The sequence below is a fragment of the Scyliorhinus torazame genome, chromosome 17, assembly GCF_047496885.1.
Source record: "Scyliorhinus torazame isolate Kashiwa2021f chromosome 17, sScyTor2.1, whole genome shotgun sequence".
NCBI lineage: Eukaryota > Metazoa > Chordata > Chondrichthyes > Carcharhiniformes > Scyliorhinidae > Scyliorhinus > Scyliorhinus torazame.
The window spans coordinates 9,407,785-9,431,635 of NC_092723.1; the positions used below are offsets into that span (position 1 = coordinate 9,407,785).

Below are 23,851 nucleotides of genomic sequence, written 5' to 3' on the forward strand. Positions count from 1 at the left end.
CCAGTGGTTTAGTGGGAATAGAGTCAAGGGAGCAGTAAGTGGGTCTCATGGACAAGATATCTTCTAATGGTCTTTCACAGTCCTCTGTGCTATTTTTCAAACTCCTGCCACAGCAATAAACTTCGCCATTGGTTGACCACACCCAATAATGTGCTTTCCAAGAATCTTTAGCTGCCAAAATGCCACAGAATACTGCCTTCAGTTCCTCAGGCTGAGAAACTTTGAGCTTCCGCACAAGCAGTGGATATACTAAAACGTGCACTCATTCTAATTGCATGAAGCACTGAGATCTCCCACCTTAAACAGCTACCAATGCAAATTCTCACTGTCCCTCCATATAAAATGGATTGGTTTCTCTAAAGAATGAAATCAAAGGGTGACATTTACTGGTTGAACTCCCAAGTAATTATTTCACTGTAGAAGTCCAAGTTTTAGAACTGATGCACCATCAATTACTCGACAAACTTTTGGCCTTTCATCCTCCTGGTCTCAAAAATGTCGAGAAGGCTCACGGGAATTGAACCCATACTGTTAGCCTCCCTCTGCATCATAAACCTGAGCTTGGGTAGACTGGTTCGTGATGCAAGGCGAGGCCAGCTGCGCAGGTTCAATTCCCGTACAGGCTGCTCCCCAACCTTGTCCCTCGCCTGAGGTGTGATCCTCAGGTTAAATCACCACCAGCCAGCTCTCCCCCTCAAAGGGGGGACTTTACCTGTATAGATGGAAATATGGGTTCTAAAATTCTTTGAAACCTGTGCCACAGCTGAGAAAATATAGCTCATATTACTGCACCAAAGAAATTCAATCAGGCTTGGTAAACAGAATACTTACCGGAAATCTCCAACTCGTTTTGTGAAGGGGAGGTCGTGTCTCACTAACTTGATAATAGAGTTTTTCTAGGAGGTCACGAAGATGATTGATGCAGGTAGGGCAGTGGATGTTGTCTCTATGGATTTCAGTAAGGCCTTTGACAAGGTCCCTCATGGCACACTGGTACACACGGGATCAGAGGGGAGCTGGCAAGATGGATACAGAACTGGCTAGGTCATAGAAGGCAGAGAGTAGCAATGGAAGGATGCTTTTCTAATTGGAGGGCTGTGACTCGTGGTGTTTTGCAGGGATCAGTGCTGGGACCTTTGCTGTTCGTAGTATATATAAATGATTTGGAGGAAAATGTAACTGGCCTGATTAGTAAGTTTGCAGACGACACAAAGGTTGATGGAATTGCGGATAGCGATGAGGACTGTCAGAGGATATAGCAGGATTTAGAACATTTGGAGACTTGGGCGGAGAGATGGCAGATGGAGTTTAATCCGTACAAATGTGAGGTAATGCATTTTGGAAGGTCTAATACAGGTAGGGAATGTACAGTGAATGGTAAAACCCTCAAGAGTATTGCCAGTCAGAGAGGTCTAGGTGTACAGGTTCACAGGTCACTGAAAGGGGCAACAGAGGTGGAGAAGGTAGTCAAGAAGGCATACGGCATGCTTGCCTTCATTGGCCGGGGCATTGGGTATAAAAATTGGCAAGTCATGTTGCAGCTGAATAGAACCTTAGTTAGGCCACACTTGGAGTATAATGTTCAATTCTGGTTGCCACACTACCAGAAGGATGTGGAGGCTTTAGAGAGGGTGCAGAAGAGATTTACCAGGATGTTGCTTGGTATGGAGGGCATTAGCTATGAGGAGAGGTTGAATAAACTCGGTTTGTTCTCACTGCAACGACGGAGGTTGAGGGGCGACCTGATAGAGGTCTCCAAAATTATGAGGGGCATAGACAGCGTGGACAGTCAGAGGCTTTTTCCCAGGGTAGAGGGTCAATTACTAGGGGGCATAGGTTTAAGGTGAGAGGGGCAAGGTTTAGAGAAGATGTACGAGGCAGGTTTTTTACACAGAGGGTAGTGGGTGCCTGGAACTCGCTGTCAGAGGGACAAATACATGAATAGGATGGGAATAGAGGGATACGGACCCCGGAAGTGTAGAAGATTTTAGTTTAGACGGGCAGCATGGTCGGCGCATGCTTGGAGGGCCGAAGGGCCTGTTCCTGTGCTGTACTTTTCTTTGTTCTTTGTTTATATGTATAAACTCCAATTTATACTGAGTTCGCTGATCTCAGTCAGGCGCTATTAAGGTGAACACAATTAGTCAAAGCATTCCTGGGCAAGGGAAGAGAAAAATGATACTTGTTCCTGCTCCTGATTGCCAATCAGCAATTCCTGCTGGGAGACTACATCCTGGACATCCCCATTTCTGGCCACTTGCTCACTTTGTTAACTTTTTGGTATTCACAGTCAAGTTTCACACTTCAATAACTGATAGTTGGGAGCATTAGAAAGTGATGGCCATCTGTGAAACAAACAACAAACAAACAACTGGCATTTATAATGCACCTTTGAAGTAGTAGAATGCCTCACGACACTTTTGCAGGAGCGTTACCATACAAAATTAGACACCGAGTCATATAAGGAAGGTATTAGAGCAAGTGACCACAAGCTTAGTCAAAGGGACAAAGACCATCTTAAAACCGAGGGAGGGGTAGAGAGGTTCTAGGGGGCAAATCCCAGAGTTTAGGACCGAGACAACTGAAGACAGGGCCACCAATGGTTGAAGTGAATCAGGGATACCACCGCGAGGGCCAGTGCCTTCAACAAACAAGGATAAAGAGAACTCAGCCTTAACAAACTCTGGATCAAAATAGAAGAGATCTCTGAGAACTGATTATACATTGTTCTCACACCCTGGGCTGGTGTCCCACTGGTCCCACTCGACCCGGAGTCGCAACACAATTCAAATTGTTTATTAATTCTTAGCAAATACACAAAGTCTTTGGTCGTTGGCTGCCCAATAATCTCAGTCACCAGGTTTGTCAATTTAAACAGTTAATTTTTATTAATAATGATATCAATAATTAAATACTTTGCAAATACAACTGTTTAACTATTATCTCATTCTTATCACTGTGATGGCCGTGAATCAAACCCAGGTCAGCTGCTTTGAAGGCAGCTATGCTCACCACTATACCACCATCGCTCACTAACTATTATCTCATTCTTAATCCCCTCTCTTTAACTCGCCCCCACCTTCTACACACACAAGACAGAAATCACAGAATGGAAAGCGGGGTATAGCCGTTGGCGCCACTCCAGCCAGCGCCGAAGGGGGGCCGTGTATTCCCGCATGCGCGGAATGGCCGGCGTGATCTCCGCGCATGCGCGGGGTTTCTCTCCTCCATGCCGGCCCCCGGGCAATATGGCGGAGCCTTACAGGGGCCCGGCGCGGAGGAAAGAAGTGCCCCCATGGAACAAGCCCGCCCGCAGATCGGTGGGCCCCGATCGCGGGCCAGGCCACCGTGAGGGATCCCCCCGCGCCCCCCCAAGGACCGCCCCCGCATACTCACCTGCCAGGTCCCGCCGTGCGTGAGGTGAGTAATTCACGCCGGCGGGACTGACCAAAAATGGACCGCTGCTCAGCCCATCGGGGCCCGTAGAATCGCCGGGGGGGCCGCCGTCAACGGCCCCCGACCAGCGTGGCGGGAATCCCGCCCTGCCCGAAAAACACATGGGGTAGCCGGGTCGGGGTGGCGGGATTCGCGCCTCCCCCCGGGGGGGGTCAGAGAATCCCGGCCTATGTCCGGAGCATGTGTCTGGTCTTACGACCAAAAAGTCGGCGCCGCCCCCGCACTGATGCCACGCCCAGTGGGGGTCTAGCAGCCGTGCCACGCAAAGCTCCCGGCTTTACCTGCAGATACAGGTGGACAATTGCCGGGTCCATGGCTGTGCATATGCACGGCGGTGACCTGCGGCGGGGGAGACGTACAACATGGCGCGGCCACTCGAGGACCCAGCCTGCCAGATAGTGCCCCCCTGTAACCCCCCTCACTACCCCCGGACCAACCCCCCACCAGTCCCGCCAGCACCCGCTACAGGCCCCCCCCCCCCCCCCGACTGTGGCGCCGCTGGACACAGTTCGCAGCCGCCACGCGAGGTTGACGAAAGCTCAGGCCACAAGCGATCCACGCTGTCGGGAAGTCGGCCCATCGGGGGCGGAGCATCGGGGGAGGGCCCGCAGGTGATGTCCTGAGGCCGCCCCAACGGCACACGCCGTACTCGGCGCTGATTTCGTTTTTCAGGGGGTGGAGCATCAAAAAACGGTGACGCCCCCGGTTCCGGCTTAAAAGCGGATTCTCCGGCCAATTGGCGAACGCGATGTTGCCGTCGGCAATCGGAGAATCCAGCCCTTAAATCCCTTGTTCCCACTCCCAGCAGAAGCTGTTCAGTTCCCTCATCACAAAGCAGTACATCCATATGTGAACATGTTTGACATATCCATGCTGGGGGTCTGTTTAATTCAATCACTTATTGTTCCTCCTCGGTAAAAATGTCAGGCATGAGAATTAACAAAATAAAAAAATCAAAACTTTCATTTCTATAATGTTCTTCTCATAGCAGCAGAACCCCTATCATATTGCTAACACTCGCACCCCCCCCCCCCACCACCACCAACCCACCCCCACACTACACTAGCCACTAGCCCCCACCCTGCACAACCTGTAGCCACCTAAAATGGCTGATTCCCTATTAATTTGGCCAAAACCCGATTTAAAATGGTTCACCGAAAAGGCTGATGGGAAAAGCAGGCAACAGGACACAAACGGACAGCTGCAGACAGAATAGCGTATTCGGCTCTGGGGAAGTCGGCCCAGAGCGATACTCAAGACCATTAGCAGCACATCAACCCAGACATCTACAGTTTAATCGGCTATCCCCGGGAACAATTGCAACATATTAGCAATTGAATGCCGGACCAGACCTGTCGGCACCTGCAGTGGCCGAAACAAAGACAGGTGAACGACCACCCCCCGATCGAGGAATCGCCCCACTATTGGAGCATATCGAACCCAGTGACTGGGAACAAGTCCAATCACTTGGGACTCAGGGTCAAGGGCCGCCCCGAGAGGCGGGAAGCCCCTGGGCCCTATAAAGTACGGGGCCAAGTTCAGGGGCGTCATTCTTCGACCCCCCGCCAGGTCGGAGAATGGCCGTTGGCCGCCGTGAATCCCGCCCCCGCCCCCACTGAAGTCTCCGGTACCGGAGATTGGGCGGGGGCGGGAATCGGGCCGTGCCGGTTGGCGGGACCCCCCGCTCAATTCTCCGGCCCGAATGGGCCGAAGTCCCGCCCAGAAATTGCCTGTCCCGCCGGCGTAAATCAAAGCTGGTATTTACCGGCGGGACCAGGCGGCGTGGGCAGGCTCCGGGGTCCTGGGGGGGACGCGGGGCGATCTGACCCCGGGGGGTGCCCCCACGGTGGCCTGGCCCGCGATCGGGGTCCACCGATCCGCGGGCGGGCCTGTGCCATGGGGGCACTCTTTCCCTTCCGCCTCCGCCATGGCCTCCACCCATGGCGGAGGCGGAAGAGACTCTCCCCACTGCGCATGTGCGGGAAACTGTCGGCGGCCGCTGATGCTCCCGCGCATGCGCCACATTTCCGCGCCAGCTGGCGGGGCAACAAACGCCATTTCCGCCAGCTGGCGGGGCAACAAACGCCATTTCCGCCAGCTGGCGGGGCGGAAATCCCTCCGGCGTCGGCCTAGCCCCTCAATGTTGGGGCTCGGCCCCCAAAGATGCGGAGCATTCCGCACCTTTGGGCCGGCGCGATGCCCGTCTGATTGGCGCCGTTTTTGGCACCAGTCGGCAGACATCGCGCCGTTGGGGGAGAATTTCGCCCCTGATCTCTCTCTCTCTCATCTTCGCCTGCTCGCGACCTTCGCAAGAACATCGACCAGAAAGCGTAAGTTTGACTCCAGCAATCGCTACCCGATAGAGACTCCTAGCCATCGACCCGTATCAGCCTTTTGAATCCCGCGGGCCAGATCCGATTGGATAAGCCTTTTGTTTCCCTGATCTGGTGGGCCCTTCCTAAAGCTAAGTATTGGCCAGTAGTGATAGGTTTCTATATAGAGAATAGCATTATTGTGTAAGCATTACTTGTTGTAGATAATAAATGACCGTTGATTTCAATCTTACTAAGCGGTGTGCTGACTTATTAATCATAACTCGAGCTTGAACTACGTGGCGGTATCAGAAAGATACCTGGCGACTCATGAGCAAAGGTGACGTAATTCGAACTAAATAAACTAAGGCTAATAAGAGCAACAAACCCCCCCACCCCCACCTCCCCCCGCAACTATGTTGAATGCATCTCAAAAGCTTTCATTCACATAACCCACAACTAAGGGGGAATGCAAGCTTTAGAAAGTAAAAATTTATAGCAACACTGTCTGACACACAGAAATAAAAGTCATGTGAAGCTATTTCAATATTCTTACACCACTGAGCCTTGGCTGACACTCTCTGAGCAAGTTTGAGGTTTCGGAGATGAATCCTGCCTCAACCGGCTGCATTGCTAAAGTCCCAGATTCACCAGCCCACCAGAGTGTTACAATTTCCAGCAATATCTTGGAGGCCTGTGCTCCCGCCCTCACAAAACCCACTGTCATGTTTGTTATGATGACAGGAATTGCACGATTTGCCCATAAGGGCTTGTGCAAACACGTTGTGGGACCATTTATTAACTCCAGGCACATGTGTACAGATAAACGTGGAGAGAAAGGTGGAAAACACTAACTGCAGTGCTGCCTGTGTGCTCTACTTAAATAGAAAAGTTACGCTAAAACTGGATTGCACGGCACACTTGCTTTTCGTGATGTGATATTGCAATCTCTTAAAGGCATATTGCAACACTCACTGACCTTCGAATTAGCCCCAACAGGAAAGTGGTTCATAAAGAAGTGGCCACAGAATCTCGGGATGATTGGCCACCGTGGGTTTCAGGAAAATCATGACAAGTGTATTCATTCCAAACAGCCAGAAAGTTACAGATTCAACTAACTTTGTCACCGTGGAATTGGAGACATTTTTCTTTCTTAGGAGCTCTGCATTGAATACTACCCGATAAAAATATGGGTCATAATTGGTCAGGATTAACGCTGACAACAGCAGTCCCACCGACACTGCCAAAAACAGTGAGTGAACCGGCTTCAGTGGTCAGCAGGAGCTGTGGCCACATTTGCATGCAGTAAATTCACTGTCACTGGGCCCGTTACCCCCATTAACAATGGCCTCCCGGACCCATGAGCTGCTGACCAATCGTAGGACCGGAATTTCAGCATTGAGCAATGGAGTGGTGGCCACGGCTGGAGTTGCGCCTGGGAGAAGAGGACTCACCGATGGATGTGCACCTCACTGCCAGCAATGTAGGGTAAGACAAGCCCCAGATAGGAAGTGGGAGGGGTGGGGTGTGGACTCCAGGATGCGGCATTACCAGTGAGAAGCCCCTGCATGGGCCAAATAGTGCCTGAAAAGGAAGGCCGCCCCTCGGGGGCACACTGAGAGGCTGGCACGATTCCCCCGGCAATCTCCCCAGAAGATGGAAGGTGCGCCACTCCTGGTTAAATGCCACCGAGGTGCTGGTAGACTCTTTGCATCAAAGTGGCTCAATTGGACCCTTGGGCAAGAGGGCTGGGCAATACTGTCCCTGCCGTTGCCAAGATGGTATGGCACGGAGAAGATGTTGGGCACTTCACCCGCCCCCTCCCTGTGCCAATTGTCCACGCATCCACCCCCCCCCCCCCCCCCCCCCCCCCCAGACCATCACCAAAGCATTGGGAGAATCCAATTAATCAGATTCAGTTTAATTTCGTAATAATTTTTATTTCACGTGTCCAATCGAGATAACATTTTCACACCTTTGACAACTTTATTTTCGGCATCTGTTAGAAAGAATCTGGTAAATTGACATTGAAGGTAAGTGCTGTGTTACTGGACCAGGAACCCAAAGGCTTAGACTATTCATTCAGAGGGTGTGTGTTTTAATCCCTGCATTATAAGTTTAAGAATTTGAATTCAACTTGTCATGATATTCAAACACACATCACAACACACACATCATGATAGACAGACCAACAGACCAATTAGCACACATAACACGACAGCCAATCACAGACAAGAGCAGACACAGTATAAGATAAGAAACACGACACTTGCTGGCTAGTCCATCTGGAGACAGGACAAGGCCAGGACCTCATTAACAAGACACACACATCACCACGTGCTGAGTACCAAGTCAGATGTGTAAATAACTAGTTGGAATAAAACTGCGTTGTACCAATCGCAACCGTGTTGGTTCGTCTGTACCTCAGAGCACCCAACACTACACAACTGGTCACAGAAAGTTGGTGTCAGTGAAAGTGACAAAAAAAGCAATGGCGCTGTCACAGAATATGTAACCTGTTCACTGATCTCCTTTAGGGAAGGGAACCTGGCTGTGTTATGTGACTCCAGTCTCCCGCTAACAGGGTTAATTGTTATAAGACCACTGAAGAAGCCCAGAAAGCCACTCAACTTTCTCAGAGACACAGACAGCACACACAGGGGCTGCTCCCTCATTGTGCTGCTGGTGGAGTTTTCAGAGATCATCAAATCAGCCCAACTCTCCGTAGTCCTGAAAATTTAAGAAAATCAAAACCACTTTTTAACAAAACTATTCAGTTTGGCAAGGGCACCGAATTCACTCAGCTGAGGGATTTCTATGTTCATCAGCAGTAGTGGCTTGTAGCAGTGTTTCAGACTGAGTTGGCTCGGTCCTGAGGATATTGCCTCACTCGGCAAATCACTCACTCAGCATGTCCGTCCCTCAGATTATCCCTTTCTCGGAATGTCCCTCATTTGGTACATCCCTCACTCAACAAACCCCTCACTCGGCATATCCCTCACTCGGCATATCCTCACTCAGCATATCCCTCACTCGGCATATCCTCACTCAGCATATCCCTCAATCGGCATATCCTCACTCAGCATATCCCTCACTCGGCATATCCCTCACTCGGCATACCCCTCACCTCGTAATGTCCCTCAGACAACATTTCCCTCATTCTGCAAACCCCTGACTCCGCGTATCCCTCACTCTGTATACCCCTCACTCGGTACTTCCCTCACTTAGCACACTCTCACTCGGCAAATTACTCACTCAGCATATCGATCACTCAGATTTCCGTCACTTGGCATACCCTTCACTCGGAATATCCCTCACTCGGCATTTCCCTCACTTGGCATGAGTTCACTCGGAATATCCCTCACTCAGCAGTAACAGGAAACAAAAGGTAATGGTCAACAAATGCTGTTATAACCTGCCCGGATCCTATTGGCTGGGGTCAACTGGTTGCCCAGCAGCACGGTAGCACAGTGGTTAGCACAGTTGCTTCACCGCTCCAGGGTCCCAGGTTCGATTCCCGGCTTGGGTCACTGTCTGTGCGGAGTTTGCACGTTCTCCCCGTGTCAGCGTGGGTCTCCTCCGGGTGCTCCGGTTTCCTCCCACTTTCCAAAGACTTGCAGGTGAGGTGGATTGGCCATGATAAATTGCCCTTAGTGTCCAAAAAAGTTAGGTGGGGTTACTGGGTTATGGGGGTAGGGTGGGGGCATGGGTTTAAGTAGGGTGCTCTTTCCAAGAGCAGTCTCGAAGGGCCAACTGACCTCCCTCTGTACTCCAAATTCTATGATTCTATGATTCTACCCCATGTTACTTGAGGAACATGAGCTCCCGCAATAAGAGGGAGGTGGAAAACATTAGCCGTACAGCTGGATAAATAGGGCTGGCCAGTGTGGTGCCGGCTAGAGAGGGGAGCAGTAGTGAATGACTGGGCCTGTGTACATATTGTTGTAAATGAAGTATTTTTGTGTTTGACTTTACAAACTCGTGCTGGATTCTTCCTGACCCTCACAGAAAATGCCCTTGTGAATGGAAAGTTGTTTCAAGTTGTGTTCCTCAGGACTCGGTGTTGGGACCCTTACTGTTTGTGTTTATATTAATGATCGATTTGTACAGCAACATGGGAGCAGGATTGGGAAATTTGCAGATAACACAAAGATTGGCTGATTGGTCGATAGTGTAGAGGATAGCTTTAGGGCGGGATTTTCCGACCCTCCGCCGGGCCGGAGAATCGCCCGGGGCGGAGTGAATCCCGCCCCCGCCGGCTGCCGAATTCACCGGCGCCGGGGGCGGGAATCACGCCGCGCCGGCCAGCAGTCGCTGGCAGCGCCCCCCCCCCCCCCCGGCGATTCTCCGGCCCGCAATGGGATGAGCGACCCCCATTTTAGGCCGGTCTTGTCGGCGTGAATTAGACCTGGTACTTGCCGGCAGGACCTGGCTCTGCGGGCGGCCTCCGGGGCCCTCAGGGGGACGCGGTGGGATCTGGCCCCGGGGGGGTGGCCCCCTCGGTGACCTGGCCCGCGATCGAGGTCCACCGATCCGCAGGCGGGCCTGTGCCATGGCGACACTCTTTGCCTCTGCACCGGCTGCTGTGGACCTCCGCTATGGCCGGTGCGGAGACGAACCACCCCGCGCATGCGCCAACTCGCGACAGCCGCGGCGGCACTTTGCTGCCGGTTGGCAGGGCGCCAACCCCGACGCCGCAGGCCTAGCCCCTGAAAGTGCGGAGGACTCCGCACCTTCCGGGCGGCCCGACACCGGAACGGTTCACAGGAGAATCCCACCCATAGTCTCCAAAATGATCTAGATGGGTTGGTGGAGTGCACGATAAAGTGGCAGATGGATTTTAATACAGAGAATTAAATACAGTGTGAGGTCATGCATTTAGGGAGGCTAAACAGTTGTAGGGAGTACACAATAACTAGGAACATACTAAGAGGGGTGGATGAAGTGAGAGATTTTGGTGTACAGGTGCATAGGTCCCTAAAGACAGCAGTTGCAATAGACAATTGTTAAGAAACCATATGGAACGCTCTGCTTCATTGGCAGAGATATAGAATATAAAAGTTCGGATATGATGTTGGAATTTTATTTACACGGGTGAGGCCACAACTGGAGCATTTCTGGAGAGAGTGCAGGAGAGAGTCACAAGAATGTTGCCAGGGCTAGAAAAGTGGAGCTATGAGGAGAGATTAGATAGGTTGGGGTTATTACCCCAGGAACAAAGAAGGCTGAGGGGTGATTTAATTGAGGTGTACGAAAGTATAGGTGGAAAAGATAGAGTGGACCAGGTCAAATAGTTGCCCTTGGCGGAGAATTCTAGAAGGGGACATGGATTCAAGATAAGTGGTCGAAGGTGTAGAGGGGACATGAGAAAGAACATTTTTATGCAGAGGGTAGTGGGAGTCTGGATTCGCTGCCAGAGTTGGCGGTGGAAGCAGAGAGCCTGAACTCTTTTATAAAGTATCTGAATCTGCACCTTAAGTGCTGTAAGATCAGGGCTACAGACAGGGTGCAGAAAGGTGGGATTAGAAGGGGCACCTGAGTTTCCTCGTGCTGGCATGGACGAATGGCCTCTTTCTGTGCTGTAACCTTTCGATGGTTCTTTGGTCAATGGATGAGAAAGCTGTTCATGGCAATGTGGTACATTCAAGTGGGGGTTAATAGGAATGTACTCGTATTTGAGGGCGCTAGACCAGGGATTCTCTGCAACCGAGGGTATGAGTCCAGATGGTTCTGTTGCCTGTGCAGTGCCAGGGTGCAGGATATCTGCTCTGGGCTGGGGAGGAACATGTTGGCTGTGTTACACACTGGCACCAAAGGCATAGATAGGACTAGGAAATAAGTTATGCTCAGGGTGTATGAGCAGCTAGGGGGCCAATTAAAAAGTAGAACCTGAAAGTAAATGGGGTGTGATTCTCCATCCCGCTGCGCCCGTTTACTGGGGCGGCGTGCCCCCGCCAGCAGTGAGATTCTCCGTCCCTGCAGCCGGTCAATGGGGTTTCCCATTGTGGGCAGCCCATGCCGTCAGTGAATCCGTGGCCGTGTGTGTTACCGGCGAAATGGAGGATCTCGCCGATTGTGAATCCAGCCCATGATCTCTGGATTATTACCTCAGCCACCAGCAAACTGGTGTTGGGTAAATCGGATTAGAGAGATGAATGTGCGGCTCAAAGATTGGTGTGAGCGAAATGGGTTTTTGATTCACGAGGCAATGGCTTCAGTCCTGGGGATAATGGGAGCTGGACCATTGGGACAGTCTTCAGCTAAACCAGGCTGGAACCAGCGTTCTGGTGAGGCATATAACCAAGGTGGTCGAAAGAGTTTGAAGCTCAATACTAGGTAATGTGTTGGGTATGCCGGGTCTGCGAGGACTGCGTTTACTGCAGCAGTGAGAGACACAGGCTTCCAACACTTGAAGAAATACAACTTGATTTTATTGAACTATCATACATACTTTAACTGTGGGTTGACACTATGCTGACTTGACTGGAGACGTGAGGCTAACCTGACCAGACTATCTTACGACCACATGGTGTATGTTCTAGTTGCTGCTCATGGGCTCTGACTGGTCTCAGAGGCTGGATCCCAAGAGAGTAGGAAAACTAGTGCCCTCTGGCTTTATAGTGGTCGTGTCCTGTCTGGTGATTGGCTGCTGTGTTCTGTATGTTCACTGGTCATCCTGTGTGTCAATCACTGCCTGTCTGTGCACCATCATATACCTGTGTGTATATTATGACACTAGGCGGAAGGAATCATGTCAGAGGCAGTGTAGTAAATCAAAGGGACAACGTTTTGGATAATGACAAGTAGAGTATCCAGGGGAGGGACTGAACATACAAACTTAAGAGAGCATCAGCAGCTAAGGCCGGAGAATTCAAAAAGGGTAAAAGGACAGAATTTCTGGCTCTGTATCTGTTGGAGAGGAACGTGCAGATGGTGGTGTTCCAACTCATCACTTGCCTTTGTTCTTCTAGGTGGCAGAGATTGCCAGTTTGGAAGATGCCCTTGGAAAATTCTTGGTGAGTTGCTGCAGGTCATGTTGTAGCGAGAAGACGTGGCCACAATGCACAGGTGGTGGAGACAGTGTCCACCATGGTGTTTGGCTCATCTGCTTATCGCAGCAATGGCTTTCCACAACGTGTATCAACTCAATCCAATCCTTAACAAAGGATTCTGGTGATAAAGACAGCATGCTTATTCCATTGTTGCAGCAACATTCAGAACCAACCATTGCATTTCTGACCCTTACAGAACAGAAAAGAGGCTATGAAACTACGTGTGGTCTAATCCAATACACGAATCACCAAATCTTAAATATTTGTGTCATGATATTCAAACACACACATCATGATGGACACACTAACAGGCAAATCAGAGTACACAACACCACAACCAATCACAGACAAGAACACCAACCACATAAAAAGCACGAGCACGACACCTGGAGGTCAGTAGGTCTGGGGAGAAGGAAACAAGAAAGAGCTGTTGAAACACCACAAGCAGGGAGCCCCCCACGTGCAGAGTGCAAAGACCAAGTTGTAAATAGTGAGTTTAAATAAAGAAGCGTTGTACCATATGCAACTGTGTTGGCTCATCTGTGTGTCAGAACACCCAACACCACATGGTACAGGAGTGGATCGATACCTGCCTACCAACCTGCCATTCTGGACATGGACCACACCGGCAAACCGCAGCCGATGCAAGTCACGGGGAACCTAGGCACCAACTGGAAGCTCTACAGGCAGCGATTTGACCTGTACATCCGTGCCACCGAAAAACAGAATGTCTCGGATGATTCGAAGATTGCAATGCTCCTCTTCTACGCAGGCCCCCACCCAAACGATGTCTATAATTCACTGGTGTTCGAAGAAGGCGAAAACCAGGCCAAATATGACACGGTCATCCTCAAACTGGACCAGCACTTTCAAACTGAAGTAAACGAAACTTTCGAAAGATACATCTTTCAGCAACGCCTGCAAGGTAAGGAGGAGCTTTTTCAACCCTTTTTGACGCACCTCCGGATTCTAGCGCAGTCCTGCGGTTACGGCACCACTACAGAGTCCATGATCAGGGACCAGATTGTTTTTGGCGTTGCCTCTAGTGGCCTACGCCAGCAGCTTCTTAAAATAAAGAGCCTCACCTTAGCGTCTGCTGTGGAAGCCTGTGTCCTCCATGAAAATGCTACCTGCCGTTTTGCCCGATTTCAGGCGTCCGAGTTGGCACGGAGGGGGTCCCCAGCCGTCGAATCGGCAAGCCAGGCCGCCCACGACGTTGAACGCATCCAGGCCGTCGATTTCTTCCCGCCCCACGGCCCGGACGACAGCGGCCGCTTCCCGCGCTTTTCGCGGTCTCCCGCGCAGGTGCGCGCCAAAAATAACGGCCACAACGAGGGACGCACTGCGCAGGCGCGCCCACCGCAAGATCGCACTGCGCATGCGCAGTGGCGCAACGAACGCCGTGACGTCATGACGTGCAGAAATTGTGGAGGTCTACACTTAAAAGGGCAATGTCCTGCAAAATACCGACAGTGCAACAGATGTGCCATGATAGGCCACTACGCAGCCCGCTGTCGTGCGGCTCAACCTATGGATCCGGCGCATCCTCGACAACCTCGCACACGAGTCAGGACCGTCCAGCCCACGCATCAAGACTTCCAATTAAGTGATGCAGATGACCAGGATGACTTCCGAGTTGCCGTCATTGATGTCAACAAGGTCAATGCCATCAATCCAGACGATGAGTGGTGTGCCACCCTGACGGTCAACCGATCGCGCGTCGCCTTCCGTCTGGACACCGGCGCATCCGCCAACCTGATTGCTTACTCTGCAGTCCAGGCCATGAAGGTCAAACCACCCATCACACCATCCCGGCTTAAGATGGTTGACTATAACGGGAACGTTATCCCGTCCATAGGATCTTGCCAGCTACAGGTGACTCACAAGAGGTACACGGCCACACTCCCCTTCGAAGTTGTGGGCTCATCAAAGGACTCGTTACTGGGCGCACAAGCGTGTAAGGTCCTTCACCTGGTACAGCGCATCATGTCTCTCTCTCCAGATGAGATATCCGACTTCCCGGATGCTGAGTTCCACGCGAATCTCCATTCCCTCCTCGCTCACAACCAGGAGGTTTTTGAAGGCATGGGGACATTGCCACACACGTACAAGATTCGACTCAGACCGGACGCCATCCCTGTCGTTCACGCACCTCGCAGGGTTCCTGCGCCTCTCAAAGACCGCCTCAAGGCACAACTGCAGATTCTTCAGGACCAAGGGGTCCTATCCAAGGTCACGGAGCCCACGCCATGGGTCAGCTCCATGGTCTGTGTAAAGAAGCCCTCTGGCGAGCTCCGTATATGTATAGATCCAAAAGATCTGAACAACAACATCATGCGGGAACACTATCCCATCCCGAAACGAGAAGACCTCACCAGCGAGATGGCGCGAGCCAACATATTCACTAAATTGGATGCGTCCAAAGGATTCTGGCAGATCAAACTGGACCCGGCCAGCCGAAGACTATGCACATTCAACACCCCTTTTGGCAGATTCTGCTACAACCGGATGCCATTCGGCATCATTTCGGCATCTGAAGTATTCCACCGCATTATGGAACAGATGATGGAAGGCATCGAAGGGGTACGTGTATATGTGGACGATATCATCATTTGGTCCACCACTCCGCAGGAACACATGCATCGTCTTCGACGTGTCTTTACCCGCATACGGCAAAATGGCCTGCGTCTCAACCGTGCGAAGTGTGCTTTCGGCCAGACGGAGCTGAAATTCCTCGGGGACCACATCTCAAGGTCCGGGGTCCGTCCCGATGCAGACAAGGTTAGCGCCATCACAGCCATGCCACGACCGGCTGACAAGAAGGCTGTCTTAAGATTCCTCGGCATGGTCAACTTCCTTGGGAAGTTCATTCCCAACCTGGCTTCTCATACAACAAACATGCGCCATCTCGTAAAAAAATCGACGGAATTCAACTGGCACCAGTCGCATCAGCGGGAATGGGAGGAGCTCAAGCACAAACTGGTCACGGCACCAGTGCTGGCCTTCTTTGACACGACTCGCCCTACAAAGATCTCAACAGACGCCAGCCAATCTGGTATTGGAGCGGTACTCCTCCAAAAAGACAGCACGTCATCATGGGCCCCGGTTGCGTATGCCTCACGAGCCATGACCCCTACCGAACAGCGCTACGCGCAAATCGAAAAAGAATGCCTGGGCTTGTTAACTGGACTGGACAAGTTCCACGACTATGTGTATGGCCTGCCACGATTCACGGTCGAAACTGACCACCGCCCCCTGGTCAACATCATTAACAAAGACCTGAACGACATGACTCCTCGCCTCCAGCGCATCTTACTCAAACTCAGGAGGTACGATTTTGAACTGATCTACACTCCGGGGAAGGAACTCATCGTGGCGGACACTCTTTCCCGAGCAGTGAGCACACCACCAGATGCAGAGGGGTTCGTGCGTCAAATTGAGGCACACGTGACTCTGACAGCAGCAAATATGCCAGCTGATGATCCTAGTCTGGCCCACATACGCGCAGAGACGGCGACTGACCCTCTGCTGCAGCGAGTGATGCGCCACATGACGGAAGGGTGGCTAAAAGGGCAGTGCCCCCAGTTTTATAATGTGCGAGATGATCTCACCAATATAGACGGGGTCCTTATGAAATCGCATAGGATCGTCATTCCACACAGTGTGCGCCAGATGATTCTTCGTCAACTACACGAAGGCCACTTGGGCGTCGAAAAATGCAGACGAAGGGCCCGGGAGGCGGTATATTGGCCGGGTATTAATGAAGACATAGCCAACATGGTGCTCAACTGCACAACCTGTCAGAGGTTTCAGCCAGCGCAACCTCCGGAAACACTTCTACCACACGAGATGGTGACGTCCCCCTGGGCGAAGGTGGGTGTTGACCTATTTCACGCGCTCGGCAGAGATTACATTGTTATTATAGACTACTTCTCAAACTACCCGGAAGTCATGCCTCTCCATGATCTGACGTCGTCCGCAGTCATTGGGGCCTGCAAGGAAACGTTTGCTCGCCACGGCATTCCAAGGACTGTCATGTCAGACAATGGACCTTGTTTTGCCAGCCGTGAATGGTCGTCCTTTGCCGCAGCATATGGTTTCACTCATGTGACATCCAGCCCTCTGCATCCACAATCGAACGGGAAGGCTGAAAAGGGTGTCCACATCGCAAAGCGGCTCCTGTGCAAGGCGGCTGATGCCGGATCGGACTTTAACCTTGCCTTGCTGGCCTATCGATCGGCCCCGTTATCCACGGGCCTCTCGCCAGCGCAGCTACTAATGGGTCGCTCCCTCAGGACGACGGTACCTTCCGTCCTGGCACCGACAACAGACCATGAGGCGGTTCTTCGGAACATGCAACTGCAGCGTGATCGCCAGAAAGGTCGGTACGACACACGAGCGACGGACCTGCCCCCCCTGTCCTCCGGAGACAAAGTACGCGTCCATCAACCGTATGGTGGCTGGTCAGCACCGGCCGAAGTCCTCCGACAAGTGGCTCCCCGCTCGTTCCTGGTTCGCATGCCGGATGGTTCCGTGCGTCGCCGCAATCGGCGCGCCCTTCGCCGACTTCCACGCTCACAGCCACACAACACGCCAGATCCTCAACAGGCTTCCGAGGATGACTTTGTGGAGCTGCCGCACATCACGCCCTTTCCATCGCCACCCATGGCCATGCCTGCACAGCAGCCGGTGGTTCTTGATCCACCCTTAAGGCGGTCAACCCGAATTCGTCGCTAACCCATTAGAATGGACTTATAATACAGTTCATATGTTTAATAAGTTGGACAATTTTACATGATAACCTGTTGTTGTTTATCGTTCCAGATGTCGTCTGACGGGACAACTGTTCAAATTTTTTTTCTTCTTCTCTCGTTCGCATTTCTGTTATGTTATGGTACAACTGGATTCATGTGACGCACTCGACATCGCCCCATGTACATAGTTCCGTCATAGACACATGCTGCACACGACACACACACACTCTTAGATGCACTCACGTCACGATCATATTTATTACCACGTAGGCACATATCTTTGTAAAAAGGGGGGATGTCATGATATTCAAACACACACATCATGATGGACACACTAACAGGCAAATCAGAGTACACAACGCCACAACCAATCACAGACAAGAACACCAACCACATAAAAAGCACGAGCACGACACCTGGAGGTCAGTAGGTCTGGGGAGAAGGAAACAAGAAAGAGCTGTTGAAACACCACAAGCAGGGAGCCCCCCACGTGCAGAGTGCAAAGACCAAGTTGTAAATAGTGAGTTTAAATAAAGAAGCGTTGTACCATATGCAACTGTGTTGGCTCATCTGTGTGTCAGAACACCCAACACCACAATTTGTTGATTACAGATTGTGTGCTCTGTGTTGATACCGTCCTGGTGCCCTCTCCACACTAGGAGTTTTCCCACTCAATGGGCAACCTACACATCAGCTGACCTACCATATACAAATAAGCTCAATGTCATCCAGACATTAATTCATTGCTTATCAGTACCTGAGGCAAAATGCACAAGCTCCAACACCCCAAGTAACTACACTAATCATTTTTCATGGGTTTGTAAATAGAGTTTTGATTTCTTTGTCGGTTACAATTGCATTAATAGGGGCCATTGACATTTAGTCATGTGATAAATTGTAACTTTCCCAAGTTTGACGTTACTTAAATTGGAAACAATATCTGTTTTTCCAACAAGGTCACCATGTTTGAAATTTTCCATTGTTGAAAAACTTTTAATTACCTGTTATCCAAATCTGTAGACCACGGAATGGATTGATCCCGATGACTATAAAAGCAGCAACAACCAGAACCCATTCACATTGGAATTTGACATTTCCTTGTGGTGTCCTTCTACTACTCGAAGAGGCAAAAATGAAGTGGTTGCTCATTGCACTTGCTTGCATTCAGCTCTCTGAATGTTTAGTCAGGTAAAAAAAAATTCTATTATAAATTTAGAGTACCCAATTGTTTTTTTCCAATTAAGGGGCAATTTAGCACGTCCAGTCCACCTACCCTGCACATCTTTTGGTTTGTGGTGGTGAGAGCCACGCAGTCCGGGGGTGAATGTGCAAACTCAACTTGGACAGTGACCCGGGGCCGGGATCGAACCCGGGTCCAAGGCGCCGTCAGGCAGCAGTACTAACCACTGCACCACCGAGCTGCCCAGTCAGATATGAATTTGTGATTGCAGTCTTGGTTTTGAAGTTTGGATATGTGTTTAATGTACCCTCTCAGAAGACGATAATGCTAGCAAAATACTTGGTGTTTGGTTTGAACGTTTCAATTATGTATCTCTCTCTTCCACCATTCGGGATATCGGAACAGGAGTGGGCCATTAACCCCTCGAGCTGGTTCTGCCAGTCAATGTGGGTGATGTCCACAGAGCGGCCTTTGACTTATTCCCTTAGTACCTTTGGAGAACAAAAGTCTAACAATCTCAGATTTAAAATATATCATTGATCTAGCAGCCACGGCCAGTTGTAGAGAAGAGTTCCTTAACATCTACCACCCTTTGTGTGTCGAAGTGTTCTCAACTTTCACTCCTGAAAGATTCAGCTCTAACCTGTAGACTATTCCCTCAGACTGACACCTCAAACAACGGAACCAGTTTCTCTCTATCTACCCTATCTTTTCCCCTTAACATCCTGAAAGCTTTAATCAAATTGCTTCTTAATCTTTTAAATTTAAGGGAATGAAACCCTGCTGTGTGCAAGGTCCTCTCATAATTAATCACGTGCAATGAAGGTGTCATTCTGGTAAATCTAGGGTTATTGATGAAGGCCCCGCCTTCTCACCCTTGCCCCTCACCTGAGGTGTGGTGACGCTCAGATTAAATCTCCACCAGTCAGCTCTCCCCCTCAAAGGGGAAAGCAGCCTATGGTTATCTGGGGCTGTGGTAACTTTGTCTACCTCTACCTATAACACTCCGGGTGTGAGGGAATTGAATAGTTTCATTAAGGCACCATAACACACAGCATTTAAAATAATAATAATCTTTATTGTCACAAGTAGGGTTACGGTAACACTGCAATGAAGGTACAGTGAAAAGCCCCTAGTCGCCACATACCGGTGCCTGTTCGGGTACACAGAGGGAGAATTCAGAATGTCCAATTCACCTAACAGCACGTCTTTCGGGACTTGTGGGAGGAAACTGGAGCATCCGGAGGAAACCCACGCAGACACGGGGAGAACGTGCAGACTCCGCACAGACAGTGACCCAAGCCGGGAATCGAACCTGGGGCCGTGACGCTGTGAAGAAACACTGCTACACATTGTGCCACTGTGCTGCCCATATCTATATAAAATCTATCTATTCTAACTTCAGGTAGACACAAATGTGCTTTTGCAAACAAAGTCCACTTTGAGTTGGTGCAAGGGGAGTTCCCTGTGCAATGGAACTCTCAGTGGAGAACAGGATTGTTTTTCCTTTCTGCACCAATCTGGTTTTTGAATTAATTAATAGATGCGGCCAATATTTATGAAATTTGTAATGTATATGGTGACAATTTTGATTGAATTATTACGGTACGTTTGCCCTTGTATGTCCTCAAAGAGCAGTACCTTAATGTGCACTAAGTCCTGAATGTAGCAGACATGGAATGAAGTGTTTACAGGGTTTTAGCAGACAATGAACTGGACAGAAAAATAAATTCAATAATAAATATCACATTGCACATCTCAATTCAGGAGAGATGTTATTTAAATGGAGATTGATCCCTCCTTCTCGTCTATTTTCTGTGGAGAATCGGCACCATTGGCGCTGGCGTGGTTGGCGCGGCGCCAGTCGCGCGCCACTCCACGCGGCCGGACCACCGATTCTCAGGCCGGGATGGGCCGAGCGCGTTGTGGACACACTGAGGTCCCGCCGGCGCCGTTCACACCTGCTCTCAGCCGGCGGGACCTCAGCGTGGAAGGGTCAGATGGGGGGGGGGGGGGGAGATCCCGGGGGGCCTCCGATGTGGTCTGGCCCGCGATCGGGGCCCACCGATCGGCAGGCCGGCCTCTCTGGCTGGGGGCCTCCTTTCCTACGCACCGGCCCCTGTAGCCCTGCGCCATGTTGCGTCAGGGTCGGCGCGTTGAAGGAGACCACTGCGCATGCGTGGATCCCGCGGCGCCCCGTTAGCGCCGGGATCGGCAGCTGGAGCGGCGGGAACCACTCCAGCGCGGTGCTGGCCCCCTGTAGGGGCCATCATTTGTCCTGGCAGCGGCCCCTTTACGACGGCGTGGACACTGCCGTGGGATGAGAGAATCCCGTCCTATGGTCCAGCTGTGGCCTCACCAGAGTTCTATAGAACTCCAAAATTACCTCACTGCTTTTGTAATCTACGTCCCGATTGACAACGGTAAGTGTCCCTTGTGCCTTTATCACCACCCTATTAACCTGCCCTTCTGCCTTCAGAGATCTATGGTCAAACACGCCACTGTCCCTTTTGTTCCTCAAAACCTCCCAGAGACATACCGATTGTTGAATATTCCTTGTCAAATTTCGCCTTCCAAAATGCATCACTTCACACTTTTCAGGGTTAAAGTCCATCTGCCACTTAATCTGCCCACCTGGCCATCCCGTTTATATCTTCCTGTAACCCCAGACACTCATTCTCACTGTCAGCCACCTGGCCAATCCTTGTGTCATCCGCGAGCTTACTGATCTACCCCTCACATAGTCATCAATGTCGTTTATATCAATAATGAATAATCGGGAAGCCAGGACAGATCCCTGGGGTACGTCCCTGGGCTCTGGCTTCCAGTCACTAAAGCAGCCGCCTGTCATCACCCACTGTCTACTGCAACTAAGCCAACTTTGGATCAGTTTGTATGTGTACCTTCATACATCAATCACTGGTTTTTGTAAATGCTTCTTTTGTTGACCAATCACAACATAGTACATAGATGATTATAGCTTGTACACATGAAACTGCAAGGTGTAGAAAAAGATATTTGGTTAATTTAGAAGGACGTATCTGCCTGAATGTTGATCCATTTGCATTCCGATCCTTGCAGAGTGAAACTATTTAAGGGTAAATCTGTCCGCGATGTCTTGGAGGAACGTGGTTTACTCGAAGAGTTTCTGAAAGAACACAAAGGCAATCTCTACTCAAGATTCCGTGGAGCATCCAAGGGGCAGTCATTGGGTTCAACAGATTCACTAGTAAACTACCTGGATGTAAGTAATCTGTACTCGTTTTAAAGAAGATCAGCATACAGAATAGAATTGAAACAGTCACATCCCGGTGGTTTTTATTGCATTCTGCCCTTTATTAATGCTGCCACGTGGATCTGAAACCAAAAAGTGCAGCAAGTGCTGAAGTCGGTTATTTTGCGATGGATATATATTAGCACAGCGCTGAGGGAGTGCTGCATTGTCAGGGATACCCTCTATTAGAATGGACATTAAGCCAGGACCATGTCTGCCCTGTCACATGGATGTAAACAATTCCAAGACACCTTTTTGATGCAGAGCAGGGGGGATCTACCCAACAGTTATCACTGTACCAAAGTTACTAATACAAATCTGCTGGCCATCACAGTGCTGTTTGTGGGATCGTGCTGTGCGCAGATTGGCTGGGCTGGGATCGGCCATGATTTTAATGAATGGTGGAGCAGGCCCGAGGGGCTGAATAGCTGACTTCTGCTCCTCATTCTCTTCATTGAGAAGTTACAGCTCAGAAGGAGGCCGTTCGGCCCATCTCGCCCATGCCAGCCTGAGGACACCCAGCTGCCCTTTCTAACCCTACCTTCCCTCACCGATCCACAGCCCTGTACCTTACAGCACTTGAGGTGCAGATCTAGGTAATTTTTAAAAGAGTTTAGGGTCTCTGCCTCCAACGCCAACCCGGGCAGCGAATTCCAGACTCCCACTATCCTCTGCGTAAAAAACTTCTCCCTCATGTCCCCTCTACACCTTCTACCACTGATCTTGAATCTATGTCCCCTGGTTCTAGAATTCTCCACGACGGAAAATAAATTAATCCTGTCCACTCTATCTCTTCCCCTCATAATTTTGTACACCTCAATTAAGTCACCCCCTCAGCCTTCTTTGTTCCAAGGATAGTAACCCACCCTATCCAATCTCTCCTCATAGGTATTCTGGCCTGATGGTCATCATAGAACATTACAGCGCTGTACAGGCCCTTCGGCCCTCAATGTTGCGCTGACCTGTGAACCACTCTAAAGCCCATCTACACTATTCCCTTATCGTCCATATGTCTATCCAATGACCATTTGAATGCCCTTAGTGTTGGCGAGTCCACTACTGTCGCAGGCAGGGCATTCCACGCCCTTAGACTCTCTGAGTAAAGAACCTACCTCTGACATCTGTCCTATATCTATCTCCCCTCAATTTTAAGCTATGTTCCCTCATGCTAGACATCACCATCCGAGGAAAAAGGCTCTCACTGTCCATCCTATCCAATCCTCTGATCATCTTGTATGCCTCAATTAAGTCACCTCTTAACCTTCTTCTCTCTAACAAAAACAGTCTCAAGTCCCTCAGCCTTTCCTCATAAGATCTTCCCTCCATACCAGGCAACATCCTGGTAAATCTCCTCTGCACCCTTTCCAATGCTTCCACATCCTTCCTATAATGCGGCGACCAGAATTGCACGCAATACTCCAAATGCGGCCGCACCAGAGTTTTGTACAGCTGCAACATGACCTCATGGCTCCGAAACTCAGTCCCTCTACCAATAAAAGTTAACACACCGTACGCCTTCTTAACAACCCTCTCAACCTGGGTGGCAACTTTCAGGGATCTATGTACATGGACACCGAGATCTCTCTGCTCATCCACACTGCCAAGAATCTTACCATTAGCCCAGTACTCTGTCTTCCTGTTATTCCTTCTAAAATGAATCACCTCACACTTTTCTGCATTAAACTCCATTTGCCACCTCTCAGCCCAGCGCTGCAGCTTATCTATGTCCCTCTGTCCCTTCCGCACTGTCCACAACTCCACCAACTTTAGTGTCATCTGCAAATTTACTCACCCATCCTTTTACACCCTCCTTTAGAGTGGTT

At 50.5% G+C, this 23,851-nt stretch overlaps 1 protein-coding gene across 1 annotated transcript in view; it reads left to right on the forward strand.

Moving 5' to 3' along the window:
• Positions 1–23,851, forward strand: part of LOC140394554 (uncharacterized) — a 103,582-nt gene that overhangs the window by 61,336 nt on the left and 18,395 nt on the right. The window contains exons 10-12 of the mRNA XM_072481912.1: positions 11,881–12,104; positions 18,595–18,762; positions 21,836–21,998. Coding sequence (XP_072338013.1) covers positions 11,881–12,104; positions 18,595–18,762; positions 21,836–21,998 — 555 coding nt within the window. The remainder of the gene's footprint in view (positions 1–11,880; positions 12,105–18,594; positions 18,763–21,835; positions 21,999–23,851) is intronic.